Source organism: Rattus norvegicus, chromosome 11, assembly GCF_021556685.1.
Source record: "Rattus norvegicus strain SHRSP/BbbUtx chromosome 11, alternate assembly SHRSP_T2T, whole genome shotgun sequence".
Lineage (NCBI taxonomy): Eukaryota > Metazoa > Chordata > Mammalia > Rodentia > Muridae > Rattus > Rattus norvegicus.
In genome coordinates this window covers 26,639,996-26,666,210 of record NC_141544.1, presented here as the reverse complement: position 1 = coordinate 26,666,210, position 26,215 = coordinate 26,639,996, and the positions used below count along the sequence as shown (strand labels likewise).

The 26,215-nt window shown below is 39.6% G+C and overlaps 1 protein-coding gene across 39 annotated transcripts in view; it reads left to right on the top strand.

Annotated features, from left to right (window-relative positions):
- The window catches only part of Robo2 (roundabout guidance receptor 2), a 1,571,587-nt gene that overhangs the window by 1,045,278 nt on the left and 500,094 nt on the right, over nucleotides 1-26,215 (top strand). For 7 of the 39 annotated variants that reach the window (XM_087577084.1, XM_087577068.1, XM_087577076.1 and 4 more), the window contains exon 1: nucleotides 9,974-10,653. The exons of 30 other annotated variants lie outside the window; for them this stretch is intronic. In XM_087577084.1, coding sequence (XP_087433210.1) covers nucleotides 10,593-10,653 — 61 coding nt within the window. In that variant the 5' untranslated portion in view covers nucleotides 9,974-10,592. 39 annotated transcript variants of the gene reach the window in all.

The window sequence follows — 26,215 nt, the reverse complement described above, 5'->3', positions numbered from 1 at the left end:
CAATCACAATAACAAGCATTAATATAAACATTTTAGTATCTTAGGTAAATTATTATGAATGTCTAAAAGACCAATTTATAAATAAGTTCTCTATTATCAGTTGATTTGGTTTCCCATTCTGAAGAAAGGGAATGAAATTTTGAGGGTTATGCTAGACTCGGAACCCAAACTCTATATGTACTATTCAGAGCCTTATATATACTGAACAAGAACTCCACAGAGGCTAAACCACAGCCTCATAATGTCATTGTTTTTAATTTAACATTTTCTTCTATTTAAACTATCCATCTATGCTTATATGCACAAATGCTATATTAAGTAGATCGAAAATGCTAATCAGCATTTCCTAAAACTGCTAATTCAGTATATATCAATGTGGTCAGTAATAAAATCTATAATTTCATTTTGAATTTGTCTAAACAACTCATGGCTCTATTGGTTCCCTCAGAATGTTGGGAAATAGAAACACACATTAGTGCCTTTGAGCAAAAGACATTTGTTCTTTCAAGGTTCTAGAAATTCATAAGTTCCAAAGAAAGGTTTGGTAGAACCATGACCCCCGAGGAATCTCTAAAATCTCCCTCTCCCTCTCCCTCTCCTTTTCCTTGTCTCTGTCAGTATCTGATAGTGTCTGCCATTCCTTAGGTTGTGGCAATCTATAGCCAATCTGGGCAACATCTTCATATTGTTGACTCTTCTCGGCGATTTCTCTGCATCAACATTGCTATTTTCTGTGATTAGAGGCTCATGGCTCGTCAGACTCTAAGATGAATCCACACTGGTTATGTATACAAAAGCCACACCTTTTAATACCACTGTATTTTGATGTTCTGAGTGAATATGATTTGGGGGGGGCACTGTGCAATCCAGTACAGAAGCATATGGTGGCCGTTCACTTGAGATCACTCAGCTAGCTACAGCAAAAGATTTATATAACTTCTTCCAAAGCGAAAGGGTCTATGGAAGGTGGATATGTGAAACAATACAGAGGACAACAAAGACTTCACAAATGTCACCTGTGAATGGGGGTGAAGGAAAACATATGTTTTGCTTTGACAAGGAAACCTAAGAAAGCATAACATTTGTGTCCAGACAGAGTCTTACAGCAGCCTTGGAGCTTCCAGTCGTTTAGAAAGTCTGTGCTCTGCCAGCTTTGGTGCTGGGATAAGGGTGGTTTGTAGGACTCCTCGATTGGAACATAACAGAGAAAACAAGACTAGACTAAACTAGATCAGACTAGACTCAACTTCCACACTTGAGATCTCAGAGTGGTTAGATTAGCACAATGTTCTTTCTCACTGTATGTGATGGGGAAATGGCTTTTGGACACTAAAAACACCTCTCTCTCTCCCTCTCCCTCTCCCTCTCCCTCTCCCTCCCCCTCCCCACTCCCCCTCCCCTTCTCTGCTTACCTTCCTCTCCCTCTCCCTCTTCTTCTCCCTCCCTGCCTACCTCCCTCTTCCTACCCCCTCTCTCTCCTCTCTCTTTCTCTCCATGCATTATGTTCATGTACAGGTAGAGTACATGGAAAAATGATGGGGAAATTACATGAAAGTGTGATGTGGAAGGAAAGCTCCTAAAACACTCCTTGCTTGTCTAGGAAGGTTTTGAACAAAGTACCACAAATATGAAGATTTTCAAATGACAAGATTTTTTTTTCTGCCCTCCTGTCTGGAAGTCTAAGAACTCAGTGTCAGTAGTTGATTTCTGAGTCCCAGATATACTGTTCTTCCAGTGTCATCCTCTGCTAGATTGTGCAGGTTTTTCTCTGCAGTCTTTTATATAGGAATCCTAATACCAATCCTAAGGTCCCTGATGCACGAAGTTCCACTATCTGACAATAAATAGCATCTAGGATGTCTTTCTAGGTGACATGGACACTCCTAATGTGGCTGCTCCTTAGAGAGTTGATGATCAATTTTTTTTAAATGTTAAGAAACATTGCTGCAGAATAATCTGCCCCAAGCAAGGAGAGCGTCTTTGTTGAGAGTCTTAATGAATTTCATCTACAAACATCTGTATTAGTTGTACTCCACACTTACAGAGTTAATGATAATATACTCTGAAGTAAAGTAAATATTAAAGATTGATTCTGAAAATTTTATCAGAAAATACAAATGACATTATATTTAAAACCCAGGTATTACTTGCAATTTAATTATTACAATCTAAAGTCTTGGAAAGAAAAGTTAAGGTGGTCTGAATTCGATGTATACAACCACTGCTCGCTTGAGTTATGTCATCTTGCAGCCTAGTATTTTCAATAGGATTTAGTCATCTAAATATGAGAGAGAAGTCAGAGTTCCTGAGACAATGAGATGAGAAGGAGTCTCAAAGGGTGTTTTATTTACTTGTTTCATTGTCCTAAGAAAATACTGTGCTAAATCAGCATGCTGAAGAGTTCATTTTGCAACTGAGTTAAGAAAGGAAATTCCAGCAGCAGAAGCTTGAGACCATTGGTCCCTTTACATCAGTGGCAATACTGCCAAGGTCAATGACTTTGGGCCTTGAACTTGTTTTCACCTTTCTACCACATCTGGGTGTTGAGCTCATGGAAGGATGCCACCTCATCTTTGGCTGTGCTCTTCCAACTCAGCCATTCCGGTTTAGCAAGTCCCTCACCAAATGCCCAGAGGTTTCTCTTCCAGATGACTCTAGATTTTGTCAGGACAACAACAAACACTGTCACAGCTGAACAGAGAGAGAAGTACTGCTCTTCCATTGGCTAGAACTCAGTCACATGATTTAGATAAGTGAGAAGGCTATTCAGCTTCCTGTAGGTGAAGAGATATGATTCTTGACTCACAAATAACATTGTTATCTCAACATAAATCCATTATAATGATCGAGACGCGCGGAATGACCAAAGCCTTCAGATGCCTGTACTGAAGCATTGTTTAACAGTTTAATGCTCTAAAATGGTAGACCTAGGCGACAGTGCAGCTCAGCCATTCAGATCTGATTTCAAGCTGTAGTTTTGATCCAGCCTGCTCTGCTGTTTCTCTGTTGAAGACCACATTTGTTATCCCCACACTTTGCAGGGACAATAGTGTGGAAACGTTCCATTAACATTCGACCAAAGTTTCCTAATGATCAGTAAATAGCGTGCATATGAGCGCTGTGAAGCATCATCTGGAAATCTTTACAATAAAATAGTTTTTCATCTCTCTCTGATAGTTAAGTTGTGCTTCTAAACAAAGGCTGAAGAATAGACTATCAGAAACCCTGTAAATGTTCCTTAAACTTTATTGTACAATGCCTTTGAATGTGTTCCTTTGGTGGGTAGTAGAGATGAGAGAAAAAACATAAAATGTAAGTAACAACCTGGAATGAAGCCAGCTGAAGAGACAGACTACGAAAACTGCAACAATAAAACACAAACTCCTCAATTGTTCATTATGCTTTATAATTTTCATTGACCTTGTCTCCATCAATTATACCTCAAACACTAATGTTTGTCAGCTAACTGAAGGGAAAATTCATAATGAGCAATTTTATTAAAAAACGAGAAATTAAAGGATAGAGCAAGCATGGGATGTTTGGCAGATTGCTGAAGAGCATAGACAGATTTACATGCTCAATATAGCACATATGAGATACTGAATAATCATGCTCTCATCTTAGATTGCTAATGGATATAAGGAGCGACTCATCTGAAAACTGAAAAGGAAGCAAGGCAGGGGGACAGAGACTTATCCAATTTGCATCAAAGGCCAACTGCATTGATATTATTTATTCTTAATGTTTGCTCCTCTGTTAGTTTTTATGTCCCTATCAGTACATGACAGAAAAGGTAAAGTTATGTGAAGAACTAATCAGTTCCAATTCTATTCTTTTAAAGGAATGCAACAATTTGTACAAATTGCTTAGAAATATTGTATGGTGTGTGTGTGTGTGTGTGTGTGTGTGTGTGTGTGTGTGTGTGTTATACTGGTATGTGCATTATTTTTTGTGTATGAGTGCTTCTAGCAGGGAGTATGTGGCGGTGAGGGAACAGCCTTCATTGTCTGGACTCATTGTCCCCCTTGTCTGGGACAAGGTCCCTCTTTCTCCCTACTTTCATCAGACTATGTCTTGCAAAGCTTTAAGAGATGATCCTGTGAAGAACTTTCCTCCCTTAAAGAGAATGCATACCTACATGTACAATTTAAACAAAATACATTGCTGAAATTTCCAGCACGTATCTAGCAACAAAAACTAGATAAATATTTCATAATTTCTAATAAGAATTTCTGTTATTCCAAAGAAAGTCAAAGTTCACTTGATGAGGCAGAAATCAGATATTTTGGATACTGGAAACAAATCAGAATTTGTTCCCACACTGCTTGGTTCTTTCTGTGGTAGGCAATTGAATTTGATCACAAATACCTTTGGATAAATGCCATTATATTATCATAAGAGAGGAAATGAATCATTTTCTTAATGAGAAGGATCCATTATCATACATCTCTGAATGGCAACCCTTGAGAAGAGATCTGTCTAAATCCAGGATCTATGGGTGCAATGAGTTCTTCCTTAGTGCTTTGAAACTCTGTTCTTTAAAAAAAATAACAGAATTTTGTTTGGGGTACAAAATAAGTTTTCCCTTTTAGGATTGCAGGGCGTATATGTAAGGTACAATGTGATGCAAAGTCCAGATTGGAGCCGGCGGATTTGAAATAGGACAGCAAAGAATCAAATTTTCATGGTTCTGCAAAATTGAACTAGAATTCCCCCCCCCCCACACACACACAAAGAGTATCATTATCTCTTCGGTTAGACATTGTACAGAAATAAGGATTTGAGACCTTACAAAGGAAATAATAAAGGAATTCTCTTCATGTTCTCACGGTCAATGATTGAATTTTTACTTCTGGAGTATTTGTCATTTTAACAGTGGGTAACTTTCCATATGTGATGAAGGCATTAGCTTAAACAAAACAAGGGGTCATTTCCTGGGTCTCATTTTTTTTTATTCCCTATTGGTGACTGTGTGAAACCTTGTACCAACACACTGAAATTCCAGTCTCATCCAAGAGCCGTAATATCCTTTTAGGTGATTAAAAGGGCTCCCGATTCATTTGGGGCTTTTCAAAGTTAAAAACAAAAGTCTGAAAAAACAAAAGTCTGCTCCACCATTTTGTTACAGCACACCTTCTAAAATGATGTGGAGTGGGAATGTTTCGGAGCACTGGAGAGACTGGTAGCAGGTCATGGGTCCTCAAGAGGGGACATGACGTATTCCTAGAGTTCTCAAGCAACACAGATTAGATTCACCAGTGAGTGCTGTTCATCCTTTCCTTAACTTCCATTGCTTCTCTTTTAATGCACCAAGTGATGGTTCATAACTTCCTGTGATAATCACACACGCACGCACACACACACACACACACACACACACACACACACACACACGCAAGACGCAAGCACGCACGCACGCACGCACGCACGCACATACACAGGTTCGAGAACGTTAAAAATAGTGCCTGCCTGTAAGTACAATGCTGCGAGCTCCTTTGGCCTTAGAGTATGCACAGGAACAGAGAAAGGGCTCCAGAAGACCTTCCTATTTGCTGCCACATGGTAGAAGGAACAACCATCTAACTTTGGCAGCGAGGCTGGAGAACAAAGGATCTTGATGCCGACTTAGTTGGGAGCTGTGCTGCAGTAGCACGGGCGTTCACGGTCTCAGGCAAGGCGCATGCCCATTGTGTGTTATCACACAGGTTCTCTACAAAAAACCATGCAGGGTAGCTATGACACTGACCATAGATGGCCGTCACTGTTTATCTCTCCACAGCTTCATGTCTCCCGGATGTACTTTTCTCTTTAAAGTATTCATACAAAGAGAAGTTCTTCTGCCTCAGGATTCTATGCTATTTGCTACATTTCATCACTTCAAAACCCATTATGTTTTGAAAGCTTCCTGAACCCTTCAATCAAGAGCAAAATCATCTTTCAACTTTTAAACTTCTGGTGAAAAAAAATTCTTCTTTTTTGAAACTGTGTGGCATATTATGTGGCAAAATATTTAAATATTTAAATAAAGTGTTGCTATCTTTTGAACAACTCATATTTCAGATTACTAAAGTGAGGTTCATTAAATAACTCTGTGAAGTGGGCCAAAGTACTATTCAGACACAGATGCGAGTACTTTTATATAAGATGGATTTACTATCTATTGATATAAGTATTAATTACCATCTCAAAATGAATTAATTGCAATCAGAAATTTCCAACTTCTTTCAGAAGAAAAGTATTTTTTTCATATTTGTCTGCCTCAGAATCTTTCTGGAGAAAGATAGAACAAGAAAAACAAACAAACAAAAAATAATGCAGGAGCAAGCAAATCATTCTTGTCTGGTCAGGCGTTTTTACACATTATTCTAATTGCCTGATGTCTTGTTGTAGGTAATGACCCATATATTTTGTTTAAATTTGATATGGGAAAATTGTGTGCTAAGGCAATTTTACCCAGAACAAAGAATCCATCTGAACAGCCTTTAAATAAGTAGCCTTTGACTTTAAAACTGGTTTCTTAATAAGTGAAACAGTTTCTTTTTCCTTCCTTCCTTCCTTCTGTTTTTTTTTCTGTTTTCTTTTCTTTTTTCCCTCTTCATATGCTAAAAATCGGTTTTCCAGATTCTACCTTAAGGCTCAGGTTTTAAAGACTTTTGTTTACCTAAAGGAAGAAAAAAATACCTTGAGCAAATAACCCACCTTTAAATTGCTGTTCACTAAAAGCATTGAAATATGCTCTCTTCAGCACAGATTCTCTGAAATCTTGCAGAAAATGATGATGTTGCTTCTCTTGGCCTTAATATCATCTGCATTAAATTTCTAACTAAGGACCTCTTACTGTTGCTTCTTTAATGTGCAAGTTTTGTTTATTACCTTAAAATTTTCTTTAAATAGCATTGATATAGTATCATGTTTTCTTTAGGCACATTACATTATCAAAAATGATCTTGACAAAGCATTCTTTTATGAATCAATTCCAAATGTGTCTTCAAGAAAAATAGAAAATATACACTATCAAATAACTTTGCTTCAGATTTAATTTCTAAATAGAAATAATTACACACAAGAAGGCACCAATACAAAATGATGGACCTTGTTTTGTGGCTTCTAGAGTATATGTGAACATAAATACTGATGTTTAGTAAAAACCGACTTATTAGATACAATCATTGACTCAAACTCCTCTGTGGAAGTCATTTTCATGCTCTACATATGAATACATTTCTGTGAGATAAAATGCAGCAATTTTTACCTTAGGAGACAGGAGGAATTGTTGGGTGGGCACTCTCCAATCCATTCTCTCTGATTCTCCAAACACACTCATTCTGAACAGTTTCAAATGGTTGTATAGGTCATTTAAAGAAATGCTCTTGCAATAGAAAAGTAGTTAAAAACCAGAAGAAAACTCCTGAACAGAATGTGTGGGTCTCTTTTCCCAGATCTCCTTTAAAATTAAAAGTCTCATTAGCTTATTTGATGACTAATTCTTGCAGAATATTATTACGGAACTTGTTTTTGCTGGAAAGATAAAAGTTTTGAATCCAAGAGCAATATAATTTGTTTGAGATTAGAGGAGGTATTTCTTGGGTAGAAGAAAAAGAGTTTTTTTTTTCTTTCAAAAATTGACTTAAAACCTAGTACAATGTCCAAGTCACAAGTTTTAAATAGTCACCAACTATTTTAGGGCAACCTGAAGAGGCAGTAGATGTTAATCCAGGACATTTTTGGAGTTTTCTCTTTCATGGCGTTACCAAACCCAGAACTCTTGTCTTGAGGTGGTGCTGAATTACAACACATAAACTTGTTTCTTGTTAACAATTTTTTCTTTTTCCTTACGATGCTAATTCAGAGTCAATACTTGAAGAATTTAGCAGTTTTGACGTACACTCTTTAGCCATAAAGAAAAAAAGTGCTTTCTTTTTTTTTCTTTATGGCTAAAGAGAGTACTTTAAAAATCTTAAAATGACTTGATGCTTCATGAGACGTGTGGCTTAGTTCAGTCCTTTGACGGACGACAGTTTTATTGCCACCATCAAGGAGCCTTCTGGAATGCCAAGAGAACGCTCCTAATTGCTTGCTTAAATGTCGTTGGCCATTTTGGGGGAAAACATTCCATTTCTCATTATAAGCAAAGGAGAACTAAGTTCAGTGGAGGCACCAAAACACATCCCAGCAAACAAAAGACTCCTCCAGTGTCCTCAAACACAGTTTCTTTCCTAATATTTTCCAGTAGGGGGAACTAAAGATTCGCCAAGCAGAGGCTAGCTTTGCTCAGGGACCTGAGTGAGTCCCTGTCAGGCGCTTTTATAATCACCTGAATAATCATCAAACAGCTACCAAGCAAAGCTTTTGATCACACGTGGGTCCGGCCACAATGGCCATGTCAGGGTACCTTAGACAGTGGCAGGTATCTGATTTAGAGTGGCCTTCCTTAACTATCTCCAGTCCTAATAGCACGCATTCCGTAGTTTTTGCTTGGAATGTATTCCCTTTTATCGTGTTTGGACTGAAATTCCGCTCGAGCTCCTGTTAGCCTAGTTGAGTTATCAGCACTCCTAAATCAGAGCCCACTTTCCGAATTTCCTTTTAGAGGTCCTAAAACGAGCGAAGGCTCTAGAAAACCACTTCCTCCAAGTCTTTTGATCCTCGACCTCCTCCATTCCTAGAGTCTTCTACCGGACTCTTTTATCACAAGGTCCCGAATTATGGTCAGTGAGTGTTGAGAGGTCAGAAGGCATCCAAGCAACATTAGCCGGATGCCAATCCTTCCCCCTCTTTTCTCTTGGGGATTCTGTAGTTAGCCATAGATCTTAGCTAAAACAAGCCGGAAGAGGTTAGAGATACTCTCTCCCCTACACCCACAGTTGTGTGTGTGTGTGTGTGTGTGTGTGTGTGTCTGTGTGTGTGTCTGTGTGTGTCTGTGTCTGTGTGTGTGTCTGTGTGTGTGTATGTGGATGGGTTCACTTACAACCATCTAGGATATATGTACTAAAAACCTTTCTGCTCCAATAGGTACTTCAACCCCTCTCCTACTCTCCCTGTTGGCCAGCTTCCTTCTGGTAAAAGGTGAAGTGTGTGTGTGTGTGTGTGTGTGTGTGTGTGTGTGTGTGTGTGTGTGTGTGTGTGTGATTTTTAACAGGTAATGAGGCTGTGCCCGGGGTCCTGGAAGATCATCTTTTTTTTGTAGAAAAGCTCTTGTGCAGCTCCGGCAGACGGAGCGATGAATAATTAGGAAGGGCTTCCATGAAATCACTCACCGAGAAAATTACCTGCCCATTAAACGGGGCCGCGTGAAGAGCGGGAGGCTGGAAGCCCACCTCACCCCTCCGGAGGAGGGAGGGGGACGCCCAGGAGGCTCCCAGAATGGGAAAGAGTTGATGGCTAATCGCAGTCCTAGCGAGCCCGAAGCGGCTCCACATTGGTTCATTTCCGTCCCCCTTAAGACTTATCGCTTGCCGGGTTACCCTTGCTCGGCGGACCCCGGTTCGGGCTATCGCCCCCTGCACGGGAGGGTGATCGGGTGGAGGTGGAGATCCGGCCGCCCCCATCCTCCAACCCCTCCCGGGGATATACTGGGAGCAGCTCTTTCCTCCCCTCCTCTCCTGCTTCCTCGCCTTCCCTCCTCCAAGTCCTTCCAGCCCCCGGCAGCTGCTGGAGGAGGCGGACGCAGCGCAGCCTCCGCCGCAGAAGCAGTGACTGTCCGGAAAGGGGCTGGAGGCTGGACTGCTCCTGGAGGCTGGACCACGCACTAGCATCCTCAGGGCTCCCAGGTCCGGAGCTCCTAGGTCTGGCGGCGCTCGCCCACAGCAGCTGGACGCTAGATCTCTCCGGGGCGGCCCCTCCGGGGTGGCCGCGGCCTCGGCTCAGCCCCTCCCTCTTCCCTTGCTTCTTCTCCTCGCCCTCCTCCTCGCTCCCTCACCACGTAGGAGTTCCCATTCTCCACCCAAGCCGTCCTGCTTTTCCCCTTTCCTTCCTTTTGGAAACCAGAGACTCGGAAGGAGGCGACCAGGCTGCGGAGGAGAGGGCCGGCTCGCAAAGTGCTGCTTTGACACATCCTTAGGATGGAAGTTAAGTGAAAACAGAACAACACAAAACAAAACTCCGCGAAGTGTTGCAGCTACGGAGGAGACCAAGGGGAGAGAAAACTCGGTGGGCAGGCCAATGGTTGCTCCGCAGCGCGTTGGCAAGTTTGTGGAACACTTTCTAGGAATTAGGTCTTTTTTTTTTTGTCCCCCATCATCTTCTTGACTTCTGAAGAAAGAAGTTGGGTTTGGAATGCAATGGAGTCTAAGGAGACAGGGCTAGACGCACGTGAATAGTCCCGCCAGCTGGGCTGAATTTGTGGGAATTTAGGAAGCCAGCCTGCGGAAGTACAGCGGCTCTGGAGTCCCCTGGGTTCATTCGGATGGCACCTAACGTGTCCCGCGTCAGACCTCTTCACCAAAAGCTTCCGATGTTACCATTTTGCTCTTAAATTTATCTCTAGGAAAGTCTAAACTTCGGACCTACCTCCTTTTTTGATACTTATTTTTGTACTTCTGCTCTCTGGGATTGGTTTCTTAAACAACCTGGATCCTTTTTCATATGTCAAAATGACTCCTCTGATGTTTACACTACTATTGCTCTTTGGATTTCTCTGCATTCGGACTGACGGTGAGTTAAAACACCCCTTTCTTTCCGAGATTGTTGTGGCTTCTAAAGAAAATGACAGTGTAGTTGGTAGTGTGTGTTGGCCATGCGCAAGCTCTTCAGGGGCAGAGGTTCTAGTCTTTTGTTTCTAACCTGCTGCTGGTGGAACAGGAAATATCCACCTATTGTTGTTGTGATTAATTAATTGAGTTTTACAATAAGTGACTGGCTCTCGGCTTAGAAGAGTAACTATTAAAAAACAATGTCAAGGACGAACCCAGGATGGTTGTGGCTATTCTCTCTTTGGTATTTGTTCTGGTATCTAAACTTTGTCTTAGGCATTCAACTAAAGGACTATAGTAGCTGATACTGGAAGATGCATTCAGTGAGTGGGATTTGATACTGGGTATCTCGATGTTCAAAGTCTGTCACCTGTGTGTCAGCGAAGGCTATCCCAGCACGCAATCAGAATGAAGGACTTAGATCACAGAAAACTATCACAAGTGAGACTGGGCGAGGCTCCAGGAAGGAGGCAGTACCCACTCTCTGGGCTGGTTACAAGCTGGGAGCCCTCAGCTGGGTCCCCAGTGGGCAAACACAATAGAGACTCGGAACAGGTGCTGTAGGTATCTCCCGCTAGGCTGTGCCACTCTGTCAAGCAGACAGTTTTCAACCTCTGGTTTTCCTGTCTTTTGTTCAGAGTTAGTTTCCTGGGATATTCTCACTGTATATATCAGGCTCTTGTGAGATCATTACCCAATCCCTTTTTTTTTTCGTAGCTGTTTGAATGAGAAGTATTAATAATTGTAAATAAACTATGTGTTTCTTCTTTGAAAGTAAACCATATTGGTGTTAGCTTTCTAGGGACATTGATTTTATTTTTTTTAAGTATCAATGGCAAGTGTTTATGAAGAGTGGATTGAGCCACCATACCCCGAGCATGGCAGTAGTGTTCATTTTTAATGCTTATAAAGAATCTGAGGAATATTAATCCAAATATTTAAGACATCAAGATAACATGTTGCTACATAAACTTTCCTTTGAATTCATTACCTGGGACATTGCCTATTATTGCCCGTCTGTTTGAGACAACTGTGGTTCTGGCAGCTGCTGTACAGACCCTGAGGACCAGACTCGAAGGGAAGGCTATCTGTAAACACAAGGCAGTGCGGAAGAGGAGTGAGAGTACCTCCTGCCAAGGGGCTGTTTTCAGCTGTGGAGTACACGAGTTCATTTGTCCCTCTCCTAGTGATAGGGATTCAGGAGGGGTGCCTGCGTGCAGTGTTCCTCTTTCCCTGCAAAGTAGTAGAAGCCTAGGATTTGGTCACTTCAAATGACATAGTGGTGATTTCTATCATTGGTTCAATAATCACTTCATTTCTAACAGGTTTGCCTTTACGCTACCTGAGTGTCATCCTAACACAAAGGTTTATGCATTCCAAGTATGTCTGAGTGTCATACTAAGATTTTTCCATAGCAATGCGTTTAAAAACTATATATCAGACTATAGAATTATCACCATTTCTGACATCAGAGTCTTGGGGAAGAATACAATTAAATTGCTCCATGGAAGTGGCAGAATCCGAAAAGATTAGTTACAGAATGTAATTAACCTGCTAAGGTGTTTGGATGTGTATGAAACAACTAACCAGTGTGCTGGACCAGCAGCAGTAACGTAATGTCTATCTTCCTTTTCTCCCTTCACTCCCTCTACCCCTCCTGTCTTATCCTTCTCTCTCTTCTTTCCATCTTTCTCTTGCATGCTCTCCACCTCCTTTTCCCCTCCTCATCCCCCTCTTCTTTCTACCCCTCCCCCACAAGACGTGTCTGGAACCTTTGTTCTGATTTTCCATATTTCCATTATAAATTAAAGAGGCAGTTTTGGGGTTTGGACCATCTGCATGGGAGTTCACAGTAATAAAATGGGGGAAAAATTGCCTACAGGTAAAAGAGTTAAGACCAAAGAGACAACATTAAATTTCATAGGTGTAAAACCAGGTTGTGTGGGTCAGAATCAAAGCCGTTATAGACATTCTTACTGAATTTGCACATAACCAGCCATTCGACATTGGATTGTCTTTGGATACTTCAGAATGGTGACAGTTTTTCCACGGGGATTGTTGAAAATTTGGGATGTGGACAATACTGCCACCTAGGCTGTTGCAAGGCTTGGGACCCGGTATTCTTATATCCAATGAGGAGGCTGGTGTATAGAATCTCTCATCTCTGGGCTCATCCTGGATTCTGTGATATTTATTTAATTATTGTCCTCTCAGAGCTGTGGCCTTATTTTCCACATGAATTTCAAATTTAGAGAAGCTTGTACCATTCCAAAGATATACTGACTATCCTCGTGCTCAACATAGAAATTAATTTTATTCAGTGACAAATGATACATAGATTTGCATTAAAATTTGCTTGGTGGGTTATTTATATGTGCATTTTTATGGTGCATGAAAAAATGTTAGAGTTTTGCCTCCTCATAGCAAATTTGTGCTAATATTATTTATGAGTTTTCAGAATCTTTCCCTATAGCAAGCCATGAAGAATAAATACTAAGTTGGTTGAGAATTGATGATGAACTTAAGAAAATGTTTGATGCAAAGATTTTTTTTGAAACAGATTAATAGCTACATTGAGGATTTGCTCCCTGCAATATAGAATGTGTAATGAATTTAGGCTTTGTTTAGTATATATCACTTCTAAATACTAGTGGTTTCAATCAGTTAAAGGGATAGAATTTGAATGATTGCAAGATTTTAAATTATAATCCCATCCCATATATCAATTTGATAATTTCACAAGACTTCTGAAAGGTGTTTTCACAGTGATAATGGTTTCCTCTTCTTTACTCCTTACCTATTACTACATGAAAATGACACATGTGGTATTTGGGAAGATAAAGATAATGTGTGTGCACAGCGCAGATGCATAATCTCATATAGGTTTATACATTTTGCTAAAGTGTTTCTTTCAGTAATGGGTTTATTATTGTAGCCATATGTAGCCCATTTAAGAACTTGAATTGCATATAAGTAACCTGAAATGTGTTATTGTAGCTGAGCAGTAATATCACATTTGAATTGGCTTTGTTTGAGTAACCTTTGACGCTGTGCAACATGTGGACCATAAACCGGAAGGATTACTTAGAACATTAAACTAGAAAATCTCAAAGTAAAAGTCATGATTATGCGAACACACACACACACAGACACACACACATACACACACACACACACACAGAGAGAGAGAGAGAGAGAGAGAGAGAGAGAGAGAGAGACTACAGAAAAGTTCTTGTTATTTTATTTTTGATCAGCTTGTAAAAGTAGCATCTTTGAGAGTAAAATATGGATAGGCAAGGAAATAGCTTATACATGAATATGTGTATAGTGTGTGTATAGTGTGAGATAGGGTCATCCCCTACCCTAAGGGATTATATACATACATCATATACATATACATATACATATACATATACATATACATATACATATACATATACATATCCTCTGAAACAAGTGCAATTTGGTTTCTGAATAATGTTAGAAAAATGGAGGCTGGGATTATCTTATGTCTATTCTTATTTTTCTTCTGCTTCCTTCTTCTTTTTCCCAGTCCCCTTCCTTTCATTTCATTTTTGCTTTTCTTCTTTTATTTTGGACATTGTAAAGGAAATTAGAGACATTTGAAGAGTGAAAGAGATTGTGTATAGTATCTATAGAATGGTGATTGATCAAATTGGCACTAAGGGTGTTAAACTAATATTTGTTTGTTTTAGGTGTATGCAGGTTTGGTTTACACATCCTTACTTTTCTTTAAGTAAACCATATAATTTTAAATCAACGTGGTATGTATGCTGTGTCTTTCAAATGTAGACAAACAGAAGTGCCAGATTTGAGTTCAAGCAGAAATGGAAACTTTCAAGATAACATTTGATGGAATTAATTTTAAATAACAAAATTTTCATCTCTCCTACACTTTCTCCAGCTATAGACCTGCCAACCTCAACCAATGCATGACATGCTATTAATTTTCTTCTTTAAAAAACATTGAATGAAAAAGGACTGAGTGATTATACTCTTTTTGAGGAGAAAGTTTTACAAAATCCCATTTTGAGTCTTTTGATTGGGTGCTATGTCAGGATGAATATTTAACGTCATCTGTGGCATGGACTGTACAGACCCCAACTACCTATCTATAATTCAAAGTCGTGTTGGAGTCACCAGGTCTCGGTCATTATTGTGCTCTTCATCATTTCTGCCACTCCTTACAAGCCTTCATCTCCTCAATATGTATGCTGTTGTCTCTAAGACGGGCTAATCATTCGGCAGAAGAGTTGGATTCACCAAAATGCGTCTGTACCCTGCATACCTCCAGGTCCTGGAGCACTGTTTGCCAGTTTGCTCTGACTACATGGCACTTTAGCTTAATAACTGGTGACACTATGCAAATTCAAGCCCAAGATAGAACACGCTTACTTTGTAGTTATTCCCATCTCAGTCAATAGCTTCATAATTCCCATTTTTGATGAACAAAACAGTTGGCAAACAATGAATCATCTTCACTCGCTCTCATAGCTCATACATAGCTCCTATGGACTATTGGAAACTTAGCTTGATTTTATTGTATTTATCTCATCTGATAAACAATTTAAGACACATTATAAACTAAAAAATATTTTTCAATGAATGTCAAGCTTTACCCAGATTCTAGAATTACTGATTCTGCTTTATTAATACATCAGGTTTACTAAGCTATCAGGTTTGTTAAGCTTCCCTTCCTTTTGCTCTTCCTAGTTCTGCACGCTTTAGCCGATAGACATTTACTGCACGTGTAAATGAACTGTGTGTTCTTCTGTAGCTCTTTGCTCATGGCTTCTACAAAGTCTGGAAAAGATGTGGAAGACTCAGTGAACGCAGACTTTCTTCTACCTATTGACCTCAATGACTCAGACGATCTAGCTAGAATATATATGTAGAACTATGGAGGAAGTCATTTAGTTGACTCTAGGCCTTTGCATATGATCTTTACAGAAAATGCTTTAATCCAGATCTTAGCGTTGGTAAAGTTTCTCAGTTGCTTATTGATGTTGGAATTGGATTTCAGTGTCATCGTTTTGGAAACATGGATGCACGAAAACAAAAACAAACAAACAAAAACTTTTCAATTACTCTAATAGATTCCTGATAGAATCAAGATATAAAGAGAAAATGTGCATTTTGGGGCTTAGAATTTTGGCAGGCTCAGTCCTTGATGGTAGACCCCAAAGTCTGTGCATGGAAGAATGAAGCTGGGTGTGAGCACCGAGTGCTCATGTCCTGAGTAAGAAGTAGAAGATACGAGAGGGAAGACACTGGTACATGTGACAGTCAAAGCTAAGTCGCTGGCGTATGTTCTTAATGCAGGTGTCTGATGACAATCAAACCCATGTCTGGCTGTACTTACTGACTGCCAGCAAAGCAGGCAGTGTCTCCTGTTTCTGCATGTCTTTCTGACAGAGGCACTACTCTGTTTTCCTACTACAAACTCATACAAAACCCACCCAGCTTCCTCACATTAGACCCCAACTCTAGAGGTTCTCGCCTGATCCAGAGAGTGCAATCTTTTGAGTCTTTGGAGATGTTGGTAAACCTTTCTAAAATTGCTCCTTTTGAAGTACTATTTATATTCCACCTTGGTCTGATACAATATATTTTATATTACTCACCTCTAGTTAGAAACGTGTGTGTGTGTACATGTGGGTGTGAGTGTGTTTTAAGAAATATAAAGGCATAAACATATTAGCATGTCTACAATTAAAATTAAGGATTCTATACTTATAAGAGATCAGTCAAAACATGTGAAGTCCTCAAGTCATAGGAGATGAACTCTGTTAGTCCCTCCACAGTGAGTTGTGTGATTTCAAGTTTCTTTGTTGCCTAGCGGGAGAAGGAAGATGGATAAGTAGGAAATTAGCCTTACTATGAAGAAGTCTCAGCTTGGGACCTGAAGGTTTGATAATGGCTAATGAGTTAGCTTATATAACCCTTTCCCTAAGTGGTGACATTGTCTTCATGATATTGGATTCTGAAAGCATAGGCAACTACATGCATTTTCTAAGACCTAGAATCTTCCTTCTATTAAGTAATTTTGAGTACAGTTTGGAAAAAGTAGGAAGCTAGTGCCTCTGTCAGAAAGACATGCGGAAACGGGAGACACTGCCTACTTTGCTGGCAGTCAGTAAGTACAGCCAGACATGGCTTTGTTTGTCATCAGACACCTGCATTAAGAACATACGCCAGCGACTTAGCTTTGACTGTCACATGTACCAGTGTCTTCCAAAGCCCAGAGCACCGGCAGATGCACAGTACATAGTCAAATATTTGTTGAACAAATGAAAATGTGCTTACAGAGTGCTTTTGTGAGGTTGAGGCTTTTTATTTATTTGGAAGAATGTTTTGTTTAATTAAAGTGTAATTACTTTTTCCCCTCCTTGCTCCCCTTTTCTACCTGCCCATCCCATGTCTGACCCCACCTTCCCTCCCAAATTCATGACTTCTGTTTTTTAATTGGATATTTTATTTATTTACATTTCAAATGGCATCCCCTTTCCTGGTTTCCCTATAGGAAACCCCCATCCCATTCCCCTTCCCCCTTCTATGAGGTTGCTCTCCCACCAACTCACCCACTCCCTCCTACCTCCCTGCCGTGGCATTCCCCTGGGTGCATTGAATCTTCACAGGATCAAGGGCCTCTCCTCCCATAGATGCCAGATAAGGCCATCCTCTGCTGTATATGCAGCTGGAGCCATGGGTCGCTCCATGTGTACTCTTTGGTTGGTGGTTTAATCCCTGGGAGTTCTGTGGGATCTGGTTGGTTGATATTATTGTTCTTCCTGTGGGGTTGCAAACTTCCTCAGCTTCTTCAGTCCTTTCTCTAGCTTCTCCATTGGGAACCCTGTTTTCATAACTAGACCCAACACAGAAAATACTTAAAATACCATGGTGTGTGTGTATTTGTGTTGTGTGTGTTTGTGTGTGTGTGTTTCAGAGAGATTGAGATAGATAGATAGATAGATAGATAGATAGATAGATAGATAGATAGATAGAGAATGTATGTGTATGCATTGCATGTCTATAGAAACTTACTTAGAGAAAGTTATTAAATATTGCAGTTATAAGGAAATTAAATGATTTCTGTTGACACGATGTTATTCTTTCTCTTTGGCAAAAGATACAGATTTGACCATTTGTTGTAATATACCTCCTTTGTAACAGTCAAAGAATATTTTCTACAATGGTTATTATAGTCGTTCTTTTTCTCTTACCCACCTGAACACTGCTATAATGGTCTAACATAACACTGAGTATTCTACATATTTTGACAACAAACTTCTTAAAATTATTCTGGTATGCTGTAGTAGTCCATCCCTTTCCAGGAACACTGATGTAAGTGATGACATTCACTTCAAAAATTGAGACTTCTCTGGATATTAAATACATATTTCAATTTCTATAAACTGTTACCAACAAATACAAGTGGTTGCTTTAATTCAGAAGTTGAACCAAAATTAGTTCCCAAATATGCAATTCTATAATAATCATAAGATTATTATTAAAGGAAGCTAAAAAATATCTATCACTTACACACAATACACATTATCCTTCTGTCCATAGAGTTGACTTAATCAAGGGCCTATTAAAAAGAGATACTAATTTGAGCTATGGTTGGTGATATAAGTAGAACCTTCTTTAAATACTGATTTGAATTTTAAAATTACTTGTATTCGTTCTGTATGAGTTTGTGTGTGTGGATGTGGATACACACATTTCAAGTTGAGACAGATGCAGAGTTTGTACGCATAGATCCCCCGACAACTTGGGAGTCAGTTCTTTCCTTCATTGTCTTTTACTTTTGATACATCTTGATATTCAGTCTAGATATAAAGAATGTCTCACGGAAGTCTGTTGCATGTAATTTTAATAAATCCACTTTCTCTGGCTAGGTGGCACCAACGGCAGTCTCCATGGCAGGCTAAAGTCTTCCAGGCTATGCACCACGAACAGCCATGTTGCAGACTGGCATTTTCCCCCAACCACTGCCTGTTCCTCCTGCTGGTTTTGCTGAGCCGCTCAGCAACCATCCCTGCTGAGAATAGCTAGAGCTAACCCTCCTGTTCCACTGACCAACAGCCCCAGTGATTGGCTCTTCCAACCTCTATCGACCTCCATGCGGCTGTGTCTTCTCTTGCCCACCTGAATCATACTCAATGGAAAACACCAGACAATCTTATTATTTAAAATCAGCCAGATGTCACAACCCCTGGACACAGAATCTATTGTCATATACTCATCAGCTACCCTATGTTAGAGTTCTTCCGTTGAGAAGGCAGCCACAGGGTCTAACCACCAACCGGCCTACATAGTGCTCCTCTCTCCGCACCTGCCCGAAAAGCCTTTCCTTTGTCCTGTCCTCCTCTTCCTTTCTGAGTCCCAGAAAACCGCCTCCCTGTCTTTGCCTAGCAATTAGCTTCTGCTGTCTTTATTTAGCCAATCAAACAACCAAACACGCCATGCAGAAGTCTTAACTGTAAATTTTGTTTTCAAATTTTAAATAAAGGCTAAAATATATACTCTCTATATTTGGTCGGTCTATATTTTTGCTAGTCAGTTTTACAGAGATGCACTTCCATAGACTATAAAATCTGCTATTAAAGCAAGGTTTGGTGACTTTAGGTTTAAGTACAGAGTTGTACAATCTCACTGGAATGTAATTTTAAAATGAGTTTTACCCTAGACCTGACTCCTCTGCCTTCCTCCTTATATACAGCGCCTCCTTTTAATGTGGGAAACCATTTGTCTCCATTTTGTTCCACATAAACTGTTTATCTACTTTTACACTTCACTAGTCATGTTAGTTTTCGACTGGATCTAGTGGTACACATCTGTAATCAAGAGGTGGAAAAAGGAATCCTTGTCAATTTGACACCACATGCGCACACACACGCGCGCGCACACACACGTGCACACACGCGCGCGCACACACACGCGCACACACATACACGCGCGCGCGCACACACCCGCACACACACACAGGCGCGCGCACACACACACGCGCACACACGCGCACACACACACACGCACACACACACACACACACACAGTATTTACTTTCTTTATCTAGTACATACTTTTAAAAGCCATCCAACATTGGAACATGTACTAGAACTTCATTCTTTCCTTACTCATGCTATTCTAGCTCATTGGAGATAGAATGAGAATTGATAGAGTCTTAGGTTGTAGAACGTGCACTGATTTTTGAACACGAAGATGCTTTTATCTAACCAAAAGCGAAATTTCTTGGTCATGTAGTAACTCTACACTTAGCCTTTTTGAATAATTACGGTATCACTTTAAAAAATTATTTTTTTATCACCATATATATTAGGTAAATATATTTTTCAATGAAGTAATTGAATGATCAATATGGATTCAATTTGAAGTTTTGAAATGAAAACAATTCCATATTGTAATAGTATGTCTTAAATTTTCAGAAGTCAAAAATTTGAATTCCAACCTGTAATTTTGGTCTTTTAAGTGCTCTCCAATTACCAGGGGAAGTTTCCCATATTTAGTGAACACAAGTGAACTTGCTACTTAGCGGATTTAAAGATTTTGAAATACAGACCATAGAAGGATAGCGTCAAAGAGGGAGAAGACTCATTTGAAAGTATGTTACAATCCCTCTAGTATTTGGACACCGGGAGCCTCAAAGCTAAGAAAATGTATGTGCTTAGATGGAGGCCCCACTGCCATGTGGGAATCAAATCGAATCTTAGAGACCGAAATGATTGATCAGGTGTTTCTCATATAATAAGAGAACTAGCTTGGCAATATTTCGGCTATCGTTTGATTCAACACCTGCTCACAGGGTGCTGATTTATAGACAAACAAACTTTCAGAACTCTTTGAGAAACATAAGGACCTACTAAATCAATACTGGAGTCTTCTCCCTCTTAGATTCTATTAATGTTCTACATTTCATATTCTTTAAATCTCTGCTAAGTGGCAAGTTCATTTGAGTTAACCGGATGGCGAAAACTTTACTTGGTGGGAGAAGAGAATTTCTAAGATGAAAAAAAAAATCACAGGATTTACACAGAATTTACACTCCCTGACTCGTATAAGCAGGGGGATAACTGGAAAGGGATGTCGGCTATCAAACATTAGCTTTGGCTGTCATCAAGGATGTCGATTCATGATACATTTTGTAAGATTTTTCTTAACATGAAAGTCTTCAGGTAGCTGATAAGAAAAGTTGTTTTTGCTTCTGTGGACTCATCTGTGGCCACACCTATGGAACTGTGACAGGCATGCTATGACTCGTCTCTCCATTACATCATGTGCTGATCACAGAACGCTTAGCGTTCCCAGGTGAATAGTGTTTGTTATGACAGGAAAGGAGAAATAAGAGGGACCTTCTGCAAACAGCCATGTTTGTTAACCGATGTTCTGTGTGGAAATGAAACTCTAGTTTGTTTCATGTGGGATTATGTTTTAACAATTATAATTTTAATATTTTACCTACTTTTGGTATTTGATTCTTCTTCTTCTTCTTCTTCTTCTTCTTCTTCTTCTTCTTCTTCTTCTTCTTCTTCGTCTTCGTCTTCGTCTTCATCTTCGCCTTCGCCTTCTCCTCCTCCTCCTCTTCCTCCTCCTCCTCTTCCTCCTTCTTCTTCTTCTTTTTGATATTTTAAATAAGTACCATGAGGAAAATTTTTGTGTAAGCCAAACCTATTGATTTCTAAATAAATATATGGCTTACACACAATCAAAAGTAACAGTGAATTTCTCTGATTATTCTAAATCACCTATCTTTTCTGTTATCAATTGTTTGGATTGTTAGAAAACAAACAAAAAGCAAAGCCAACCACACCAAAAAGCCCAGAGCATTGACGATCCAATCCCAGGCCTCCTTCGTCTTAGGTTCCTTTATGCACTCGTGGTTGTATACATTATATACATTATAACCAAATGATTTTAAAGAAAAGATTTAGACTAGAGAATATATACATTCGCGACCTTACCACCCATATAAAACAGTTATAGTCTGTTTGGTGAACTGCATGTACTCTATGCCTGTGTTTGGTTTGGATGGAGCGATACATTGCTGAAGTGTAGAATGGGCACATGCTCCAAGGCTGTGGTTTTGTTCCCTTCCTCTCATTATTAATAACTGGCTTCGCCATAGGCTTTCTCTGTGAGTAAGTGGAGCTGCCGAGGAAAGCAATGTGAGCTCCTGACCTTGAGAACTGGAATCCCGTGCAGCGCTGTGGCTTCAGCGCCATCTTTAAATGTCTGTGGCTAGGATTCGTGTGTGATCTTGTTCCCTTGTTTTTGGTCACAAGCTTTTTAGAAATTAACTAATGATCATGGGACGTAACTCAAGTATTCTATTACACTACATTGAAATCCAAACAGCAACCACCAAGTTATAAACATCCTGGAATCGAATAGGTTTGTCCAAAACTTCTGGCATGAACCAGAACTAATTAACATGTCCACATGCACCATGGAAACAGGAGGTATCATTATTGTTTCTTTTAAAATGTGTAAATCTCTAGAAGCCAAGGTCAGAGGTTAAGGCCTTTTGATATGTGTTCCCGGGTACCAGCAAACGGTAAAATATGCTCAAAATAATTTGTTGAGATGTGTGAAAATTAGAATGTAATTTTCAAAATTACACTAAATTAAGGGGAATTTGAGATGGATTTAGCAGCAAGCCTTCTCTGGGGCTTGAGAACTTTAAAGGGAACGCCTGCATGTCACAAATAGCACTTTCGTAGTTACTGAAAGCTGCGTTCACTGTCCCTCCACTCAATTAGAGAAGACATTTCACTTTTCCACAGTAGCACACAAGAGCCTCTGTGTACAAACATTCACATACGTTTCAGCAACAGGTGCAGTTATAAACCAAATGCTATTTTATCTTTCTCATTCTCATCATGGGTTGTAAGAGAAAATGAATACCAGAGAGAAAAATATCAGTTGAACTCTCCTTTTCATACAAGGTTTCATGGTTTTGTTCAATCAGCCGAGACCTAAATATGTGGCTCAGTCAGGCCTTCAATTCAAGGTGATCCTTCTGCCTCAGCTTCCAGAGTGTTGGATATACAAGCATGTGACCGTATATGAAGCAATGCCATCACTGGGGATATCGGTTGGTAAAGGACTTCCATAGTATGCATAGAGTCCAGGGTTAGAGTCCCAGAATGAACTGGGTGTGGGAGTGCATGCTAATGCAGGAGATAGAGAGAAGCCTGTCCGACTGTCAAGGTTATCGTCTATCTACTACACTGGATGTTCAGGACAACTTGGGTTCGAAACTCTTGTCTGTCAAAGACAAAGAAAGGAAGGAAAGATCAAAAGCAGGTAGCCATACCAGTGATGCAATACTAATCAACTTTGCCTGTTCCCTCATAAAAAGTAAAATTTGAAAAAAAGTGAACATTTTCTTTGGCAGTGACAAAATGATCTTTGTCACTGCAATTTTGTTTTTATTGTTACTTTTTAGGAGACAGTGTCTCAGTATTACAGATGGCATGGAGCTCCCTATATAGGTCAGGGAGGCTTCAAACTCACAGAAATGCCCCTGCCTCTGCCTCTGAGTGCTAAGAGTAAAGGGATGTGGCACTACGCATGGTCTGCATAATTTTTCTTTTACAATCTTAATTTCAAGTTGGAAAACCAGCAATACAAAAACATTCAGGTTGTGCATAGCCCCTACATTTCCGAAGGCTGAAGTGGTCCTTTGGCCTCTTCTCCCCAAAGCATGGTCAGTTTGTTTGGTTACACTGTGACTTTAAAACAAGGTAAACTCTCATGTTTCACTCTCATTGTTGTGATTAGAAAACTTGAGTGATATCAAATTTTAATGTATGGAAGTAATATTAGAAAAAACATTTATAACATATGAATATTATTTGGCAGGAAATATAGTTTTTTTTTACCCCTTTCACTGTCTAGGTACATGACTATAAAATGGGAATAAAAGCAAGGCCTAGTTTCCTTTTAAAATTTGACAGTACACTTCTATTTTCAGAAGAAAACATTCTAGGCTCAGATGTTTTCTTGTAATTTTTGTGAGATTCTCATATCCATGAAAGTTATCTGTTAGAAAGTTTGGAATATTTTAGGTTTTTGTTGCCCTCAGCAATGTGTTTTCTCATGTTGCAATTACATCCCAAGGTAACCCAACTTTTCTCATGATTTTTTTTAAAAATCTTTTTAACTAGGAACTGAACATAGCACACAGTTAAAGCCAGACAAATGTTTTTATAGGCTTATTTCTGCCAGGATTGAACTCTAAGATTTATAATCAGGGATTACTCAAGGAATGAATATATATATACATATATATACATATATATATGTAATATATGTACATATATATCACATACATATATATGCATACACACACACATATATATATATATATATATATTTGCATTTGCAATGATCCAAGAACACATATACCTGCGAGGGTGGAGGTTTTGAGCTTTAAGAGGTCACCAAGACGGTGCACTGAGAAGTCGAAACTGAGCCTGTGAATGGACTGACTGGTCTAGCATTTAAAAGCCAGCTACACTGCAAGACCAGCTGATATTTAGTGCACAGGATTGTTCACACTCACATGAAACAAAATTATTTAGTATTTGCTGAATCCTTCTTGATAATCAATTTGGGATCAAATGCAAAAGAACATGTGTCTGCTTTGTGTGAAGCCAAATCCTTCTGTTTTCTTCCTCTCAGAGCAGAGGACGCGCCTTCTTCTGCGGCTGATATCGGTTGCTAGGAGAAGTGCACTGGGTTGCTTGCTTCATACCCATCAGTGAAACTAAAGAGAGCATTGAGTGAGCGAAAAAGGCAGAACACAACAGAGGCCATGAATCATGACTTGTCTCCAATGTGTCCACTTTGGTTCCACTTTTTCCTTTCTCTTTTTCCTGTGAAAACTTTTGTTTTTACCAATGATGCTTTCTTTCAGCCATTATCTTTAATCCTTCTGGTGCCTGAGGGGATGAGAGCTACTAAAGGGTGGCTGTGCTGTTAAGAGTCCACTCAGAGCCATAATAAAAGCCTTGAGAGTTATTCATGGGGCCACATGAGCAAGAATGCCCTTCTCAGTGAATAGCTTCAGTCAGCCGCCATTGAGATGGAGTGATTAATACCTTCTGCTTTTAAGGGGGGAAAAGGCAGCAAAGAAAGGTCTTCATACTACTTTGACCATTTTGCAAATTAGATTTTATACCTTTGTCTAAGCTTTTGACTACTAAGTTGCTAACTGTCCAATATCTGTGATAGTCTTTTTCAAAGCGTAGTGTTTTATGAACTGTTAATTGTGACGACTGCCAAATGAAATAAAATAGTCAAAATATCCCCAGAAGTACTATAAAAAATTAGCCAGCCCGTCTCACATCGTGGCAATGTTTGTCCTGACACTGAAGTAAAAACCTGCTTTTAGTCCCTCCTTTGCTCTGGTGTTTAGGCAGATCGGCCGCACAAGATCCAAATAGCAGTTCAGTTTGTTTGATAAAGGAACTAATTACAATACTCTGGAGAGTTTAGAGACGCATGTAATGAGAGTTTTGTGGGTGGCAGGTGTTACTTACCCATGAGCACTTGGATTTAAAGGACTTGTTGAGCTTTTCCTAGCTGTTACTTAGATGTATGTACATAGTATATACGTGAATATTTTAAATATGGGAGAGTTTTGCATAAATGATAAGAGAAGACATTTATAATTCTCATCATGTCCTTTTAGTTTTTTTTATAATAAAACATATGTAGCATAATTCAGATACAAATTGCTTGAGGATTAAGACACTTGGTGATCAACTGACTACAAAACTGATGTGCTTGGGAAGCCTGGGAGCAGCATTCAGGGCATGTGATTCGGTGATTTCGGTGTTTTCTTTCAGGTTAATGTTAGTCAGGTGTTAGGAGAGAGGGTCATGAAACGCAGCTTCTGTGTTCCTTCAACACGTGTTCTTCACCCTTCACTCTTCATCTTTGAAGCAGCCGCCTTTTCTAATTGTTCTGATCATTTTACATCCAGCTATCCTTGCTTTCATCTAACTGTAAGAACATTTAAAACACCCCTGTGCTGCTTTTTAGAGCCTGTTTTTCACTCTGTAGAGGTGAAATATCTTGTTAAGAGGTAGTAATACCCAAGGGCAATCAGAGAGGAAAATGTAACGATTTGGTGAGTGATGTCTAGAGATCAGCTTTGAGTGAGGTCTGACTTAACATCTTCATTAGTGATACTAGAACAGAGTGATGGAGAAATTCTATTCCTCTGTATTAGAAAACCATTGTGCCCTCCCACCCTTCCAGAAACCATACCTAATGACTTACTAAAACATTGGCAGGAAAGAAAAGACTCTTCTTAGGGTAATAACCAATGCTTTATTTAGTACATAAATGTAAACTAATTCTTCAGGGAAGCAATCAGAAATCTAGACATGGAGGGAGAAGCTCACAAAGCAATAACACTGAAAGGGTCCAGGGGGAAAACTATAGAACAGTCACAGAGAGAATGCAAGTAG